Source organism: Mustela nigripes, chromosome 12, assembly GCF_022355385.1.
Source record: "Mustela nigripes isolate SB6536 chromosome 12, MUSNIG.SB6536, whole genome shotgun sequence".
In the NCBI taxonomy this organism is placed as follows: Eukaryota; Metazoa; Chordata; class Mammalia; order Carnivora; family Mustelidae; genus Mustela; species Mustela nigripes.
The window spans coordinates 41,306,956-41,314,135 of record NC_081568.1 but is presented as its reverse complement, the minus strand read 5'-3'; the positions used below and the strand labels follow the sequence as shown (position 1 = coordinate 41,314,135).

The following is a 7,180-nucleotide window of genomic DNA, read 5'->3' as shown; positions in this document are numbered from 1 at the left end:
AGCCAAAATAAGTATAAATGAAGGTGGAGACCAACCAGACAGTTTCAGGGATTGTAAGGATGGAGCCAGTTCCCTTCTCTTTTTGGCTTCACCTAGACCTGGGGTTTGGCAAGCTACGAAAGGAAAAGCTTTCAACCAGGCAATGGAGACTAAGTCAACTTTGAACACCAGGAAAATGTGCTGAAGGGGACCACTCAGTGTAGAGTTTCCTACAGGGACCTAACAGCACACAAATTACCCTGGCCTGCCCCACTCTTTCTCATGTCTCTCTTTCCCAGTCAGCGAGGAGGTCTTCTACACCCTTCTTCTTGTTTCTATGCCCACTTCCTTCTCTTCACTCTCTCAACCCCCATCCTAGACCCGTTCCTTTATTTTGGGAAGATTGCAACAGCTTCCTTACTGACTTGCCAGCCCCAGACTCATCTTCTTAATGCTGGTGCTTGGAATCTCTTTGCTCAGTCCTCAGCTTGCATACCTTCAAGGACAAGGGAGTGCACTGTCTTCAAGGAAATCTGGTTGATCTCTGAAAGTTACTGGATAATTACTATTAAATTAACTCTATGAAATTGCTGTTTGTGTAGGACAAAAATAGGGGCAATTTCATAGGTTTCAGCTTAATAAAGCACTGGGTAATACATAGCTTGGCCCTATACTATAGGCTTTCTCACCTAATCTCCACAACAGTCATGTAAAAGCATTCTAATTTTATAGATAAGTTGGTTCTTTACTGAGCATCAAGAATGTGCCAGGCAGGGATGCCTGGGTGGCTCAGTTGGTAAAGCAGCTGCCTTCGGCTCAGGTCATGATCCCAGTATCCTGGGATGGAGTCCCACATCGGGCTCCTTGCTCAGCGGGGAGCCTGCTTCTCCCTCTGCCTCTGCCTACCATTCTGTCTGCCTGTGCTCGCTCTCTCTCCCTCTCTCTCTGACAAATAAATAAATAAAATCTTAAAAAAAAAGAATGTGCCAGGCAGCACTGGAAGGCCTAGGGAATCAGCCCTGGCAGGTCCCCACATCATGCAACTCATAATATAGATGTGAAGACAAACAACAGACAAAGAAACAAAAAACAAGCAAGTTAATTTTTAACAGTGATAAATTCAATAGAAGAAAGAGTGATGTGACAAGCAGCCCCTGGGGAGGATCTACTCGGGGTAAGACAAGGGATGACTAGTTTGAGCTGAGACCTTAAGGTTGAGAAGGAGCTGGTGTGCAGAGAGCTGGGGAAGAGCGTTCCAGACAGAGGGCTCATGTTATTTACGGTGAGAATGTAGAAATTCAGGTTGCTGCGTGGCCTGGCCAGCCAAGGGGTCACCTGTGTACACAGCGCGGAATGGGCACAATACTCTTAAGAATTTACTGCACAGTACAATAAAGGAAGTAATCTACTTTCCATTAAAGTTTATTTGCCAAGTTCAGAGTACCAGCAACAGTCCATTAGCCTGCATTCCACTATTTACAGTATAGAGACACAAGACTTTCACAAGTATATTCGCGGAAATGAATGTACATTTCATCAGAAAGAAAATGTTCTCCTCCTCCCCGAGTGTACTAGAGGGCACTTCGGTGACGATGTGGTATTTCAAGACTCAAAACGAACCAATAGCAACTAGACTCTGTGTGCATTTCTGACTGACAATCCAAAAAAAAGTACAGATTGTGTCCAGAAAAACCACATTAAAGTGCTAAGAGAAAGATGGGGGCGGTTTGGGGAGGGGGAGGGAGGTTAGGGGAAATATATTTTAAAAGCGAGACTCTACATAAAGTACCGAAACAAAAAAGTGTTCACTAGAGGTTACCTCTGAGTAGCAAGATTATGGTGACTTCAATAATCTTCGTGTATTTTCTTAGAGTGAACATGTATTTTTGTAATAAAAGAAAAAATACGAACAACGTTATTTTCACTAGGGCTCCTCAAAATCTGAATAAAATTAAAGGGTCGTTGACATCTAAAGCCGGGAAGGACTTTGATGCAGATTCTGAAACTGCAGCCCACAGGTGCCAGACCCGGAAGGTACACACAGGGACGCAGGCTGAATGGTGAGCATGCGCAGTGAGGCTGTGCTGGGGAGGCTCTGGGAAAGGGGGCAGGGGGATGGGAGCGGGGTGGGCAGTCCCTCTCAGCTCTAGCCATTCCTCCAGGGAGGACAGCAGCTTAGAATTTTTAGATCTCCCGATTCTCCAAGAGAAGCTGAAGGAAATCTCCTAAACAGTGTATATAGGGTTCTGTGTCAAATGTTGAAGGAAAACACCCAACAGGCAGAGAAAACACACCTACAGTAGCAGGCGGACCCTGCTTCGGGGTTGTTTTTAATTTTGCCCACCTCCTGCTCTGTCTAGAAATCCCTCTTCAGCTCTTAGGCCAAGGTGAAAGAAACTCTCACCTTCTCCCATCTGGGGACCGGCAGCATCTGGAACCTTCTGATCCTCTCATAATCCTTGTTCTCGGGAAATATTAATGATTTAATCTCCCAAGCTCTCTCCCTCAACTCTGCAGCCATAGTAGCAAGATCCACACAGGCCAGACCCACAGAAGCCCAGCTTGGCACGACACACCTCCTGACTCCATTTTGCCACAAACTATAAACCTGTCCTTGGAAGGCCAGCTTGAATCTCTCCACGGAAGCAGCCAGTGGGATTCCAGCCATGGGGGAAGTGACGGCAGACCAGGTGGAAAAGTTCTTGGACTCGAACATCAGGTTTGCAAAACAGTACTACAACCTCCGCTACCGGGCCAAGGTAATCTCAGACATGCTGGGCGCCAAGGAGGCAGACGTGGACTTCAGTGACTACCACTCACTGAGCAGCGTGGAGGAGAGTGAAATCATCTTCGACCTCCTGCGTGACTTCCAGGAGAATTTGCAGGCAGAGAGATGCATCTTCAACGTCATCAAAAAGCTGTGCTTCCTCCTGCGGGCAGACCGCATGAGCCTGTTCATGTACAGAGTCCGAAATGGCATCGCAGAGCTAGCTACCCGCCTCTTCAATGTCCACAAGGATGCAGTTCTTGAGGAATGCCTGGTGGTGCCTGACTCGGAGATTGTGTTCCCCCTGGACATGGGTGTGGTGGGTCATGTTGCGCACTCTAAAAAGATCGCCAACGTCCTCAACACAGAAGAGGTACCCTCTTCCCCATAAGAAGGGGGGCAGGGAAGCATTATTCCTTGGAGTCTTGGCGGTTGAGGGGGTGCAAGTGGGGTGGGGAGCTGCTGGCCATCAACCCTGGGCTGGTGACAATTTGGCACTGCTCTTAACTTACTTTACTTATAAAATTTTATTTGGAAAAAGAAAAAACCCACACCTAATGGAAGAGTTTAAGAATAGTACAAACAACGGTATATCTTTCATCCAAATTCACCAGTTGTTTGTTCCTTGCCCTGTTTGTTTTATCTCTCCTTTTTTTTCTGACCACTTTGGGAGTCAAAAGCAGACAATGTGCTATATATTTCCAGAACAAGGGTATTTCCTATGTATCCACTGTACAGTGATCAGATTCAGGAATTGGAGCATTGATACAGGACTGTTATCTCATGAACAGTCCAGACTCGGTTTTTGCCAGTTGTCTCAATTACACCCAGATAACTCTATCTCTTTAGCCCCTCAAATTTGAAACAGTTCCTCAGTTTGTCTTGTTTTCCCCAACACTCATGTTTTTGAAGGGGGCAGGCCAAATACTTTGCAGAAATATCCCTCCATTTGGGCTTTGTCTGTGTTTTCCTGGTGAGATTCGAGGTCGTGCGTTTCTAACAAGAATATCCTAGAAGGGAGGTTGTGGTTATCTTTGTGCATTACACCAGAAGAGGTATGATGGCAGTCTGTCTCATTCCTGGAAATGTTAATAGCACCACTTGGTTAAGCACCTGGCTCTTGTCTCTGAGTCCTGCATTCCATGGGATTCTACTTGAAGTTCTGATAAAGACCTTTTTGATCACCAGGACAAAACCCTTCATACAGTTCTCTCGATGGTTCTCTGCCCCTGGGGCCAACTCCTACTTATCCTTTGGATCTCAATTTGCAGGTCACTTCTTCCAGGAGGCCCTCCCAGATTCCCCTGCTATAATTTCCTTCCTTAAACCATTTATCATAATAAGCCTGGGTGGCCAGGGACCATTTATCTATGCCTGCCTTATTCTCCACTTTCTCCCAACAAATGTCTGACACAAAGCAGCAGCTCAGTAAACACTTCGCATAAAAGACTCAACATCAGGTAATTATACTCAATTCCTTGAACACCTGTCTTGCCCCAGAGAATGTTTGCCCCACGATAGCAGGGCCCAAGCCTGGTCAGCAGCACTGACCAAACCAGGAGCCTGTGTTCAGGCATTTCCAAGATGCAGCCTGGACGTTTTGTCACTGTGCTTACCTTACCTCTGGGCCTTATTTCAGATTAAGGGTCATAAGGTTAAGAGGGGAGAGAGGAGGCTCCAGAAATTATCTCATCCATCTGCCTTATTTAATGGCTGAGGAGCCTAGAGTCAGGAGAGCCTGAGAAGGGGCTTGTCCAAAGTGACCAGGGAATTAGGGCAGAGCCAGGACTTCATATCCACAAATGCAGGAATTCGAACGGGTTGTCTTTTGGACTTGGGTTCCTCGGCAAGAGAAGCACAGACTTTGGCCTCTGTGAGAAATGGTTTTCTCTGGAATCCACTGGGCTGGATCTCCCATGGGGGCTCCTTTTCCCCCTGTTTCCCCTTGGACATGCGAGGGTGGGGGGAATGGTTCTGCATCCAGAGGGCTTTCAACCGGACTGGAGTCTGTTCTCCCTTCAACTCTCTCTAGACTTCAACGGTAGCCCACATGGATCGCGGCAGTCCTATAACATAACTAATTATCCCTGTTTCACAGATGGTGAAGCTAAAGCCCAGAAAGGTTAATAACTTGCTCAGAGCCACTCTGACAGAAAGTGACAGAGCAGATATTTGAACCCGGGCACTCTGGCCTTGTGCCCACATTTTTCGCTAACCTGCTAATTCCGTACTTCCTCCTTATCTATGAAATGAGGGCATTGAACTAGGTGCTGTTTCCCAGTGGTCATTTCAAATCGTACAGCAGAGAATGAAGAGGTTAAGCTTTGAGGTCACATCCGGGTATGAATCACGACTCTGTGACTTTCTAAGAATAGTGGCCTCAGCATATTGTTGAGTCTGCCTGGGCTCACTTCCTAATTTATAAAATGGGACGAGAGTTCCTCCTGCATAGTGTTGTTGTAGGATCAAAGGAGAGAATTATTTCCTGTCTAGCAAGGTTCTTGGCACACTGTAGCGGCTGCTATTGGCTGCTCCTGCTCCTTGCTGTTATTATTCCTATTCTGTTGCTGTTAAGTATCTATTCTAAGGGATGGATGCTGTGTATCAGGTCTGTGTAGGATTTGGAGAAGAATCCAGTCCTGCCCTCCTGGAGATTGCAGTTTAGAGGCTGTTGGTCAGAAAAACAGAAGAGAGATGCTAAGAGTTTCTGTCGATCCTGGTATTAAGGGACTGAGAGTGTAGGCAGGTGCTCTGATGCTGACGTTCCCTGGTCTAAGAGTTTGCTGAGCCCCCGTGCTAAGGGAACGCCCGCTATTTCCTGCTCAAACCCGAAGTTCATCTGAAAGGAATTGCCTGCACTTCTCTAGAAGCCTGGGTCAGTCTCCCTGGCAGGTGACTCTGGCCTGGGGGTGAAGTTCATCCAGACCAGCAAGCCTTGGTACTCAGCACTTGCCTGTGTTTGCTCCCTCCTTGAGGAAATCTTGCTCTGTTCAGGACTCTGGATAGTGACTGGAGGCTGAGTGGGAGAGGAGGAAAATGGTATAGACTTTGGCCTGGGTTGACCCTGCACCATCAACAACTGATAGCCTTCAGCACCCTCAAAACACTTGGGCCAAGGTCACAATCACCGGATTTTTGAAATGTGAAACCGTGAGTGAAGAAGTTTCCCAGGGTTGTAATGTAACTCCCCAAGTCCTAGCAAATTCTTGCTCAACCTTGGGATCGCCTCAGGAAGACCTGCCATTAGAACTGCCAGATAAAAGGTAGGATTCTCAGTAGAATTTGAGTTTTAGGTAAACAAATAACTATATATATTTTTAAAGATTTTATTTATTTGACAGAGAGAGATCACAAGTAGGCAGAGAGGCAGGCAGAGAGGGAGAGAGAGGAGGAAGCAGGCTCCCTGCTGAGCAGAGAGTCCGATGCAGGGCTCGGTCCCAGGACCCTGAGATCATGACCTGAGCCGAAGGCAGAGGCTTTAACCCACTGAGTCACCCAGGCACCACAACAAAGAACTGTATTTTAGTATAAGTATGTCCCATGTAATATTTAGGATATACCTGTACTTTAAAGAGTGTTTATTTACTTGGAATTCAAGTTTAACTAGGCATCTTGTGCTTGTTTGCTAAATCTGGCAACCCTACTAGCCCTTCAATATTTGTGTGTGTTTTATTATTTATTATTTCTCCTTAAGAAAGCCCACAAGGCCTTCCTGTTCCTGTCTGGTTTATTTGCCACTGGTCCCCAGTACCTAGTCCAGTACCTGGGACAGAGTGGGTACTCATTACAGATCAGTACATGAATTAATAAATGATGATCCTTGCCCAGTTGGCTGTGATATTGTGATTTATAAAAAGGAATATTTATTTGGTCTTTGTCCTGACTCTTGACACAGAACTCCTAAGACTCTTATAACTTCCTAAGTGATAGGAGCTTCTGACCTAGAACTTCTAAATTCCTTGGAATTTCCTGTCTGGTAGATGGTTTTTTGTTCTTATGAGATGACTTTTGGTAGGCTCCTGGTTGGAGCCAATCACCAGAAAGATCAAGCCATGATTAGAAACTTGGAACTTTCAGCCCATCTCCTCAATTTCTGACAAAAGGAGATGGGCTGGAAATGAGCTAATAACCATGCAGATGTAAGGAAGCTTCTGTGAAAATCCCCAAAAGGACAGGGCTCAGAGAGTTCCCGGTGGGTTCGCTCAGGCACGCACCAGGAGGGCGGCACACCTCAATTCTAGGAGCCGGAAGTGCCTGCTCTCAAGACCCTTTAGGATCTCACCCTCTGTATCTCTTCACATGACAATTTATCTGTATCTTTTAATTGTGTCCTTTATCAGACAACAAACCTGTAAATGTCTGTATTTCCCTGAGTTCTGTGAGTTGTTCTGGCCAATTATCAAACCCAAGGAGGGGGTCTGGGAACCATGCTCT

The 7,180-nt window shown here is 46.3% G+C and overlaps 1 protein-coding gene across 2 annotated transcripts in view; it reads left to right on the top strand.

The window, feature by feature from the left end:
- Window positions 1-2,645: 2,645 nt before the first annotated feature.
- PDE6A (phosphodiesterase 6A) overlaps window positions 2,646-7,180 on the top strand; it is a 56,766-nt gene continuing 52,231 nt past the window's right edge. For both annotated transcript variants that reach the window (XM_059416523.1, XM_059416522.1), the window contains exon 1: window positions 2,646-3,119. In XM_059416523.1, the coding sequence (XP_059272506.1) occupies window positions 2,646-3,119 (474 nt within the window). The remainder of the gene's footprint in view (window positions 3,120-7,180) is intronic.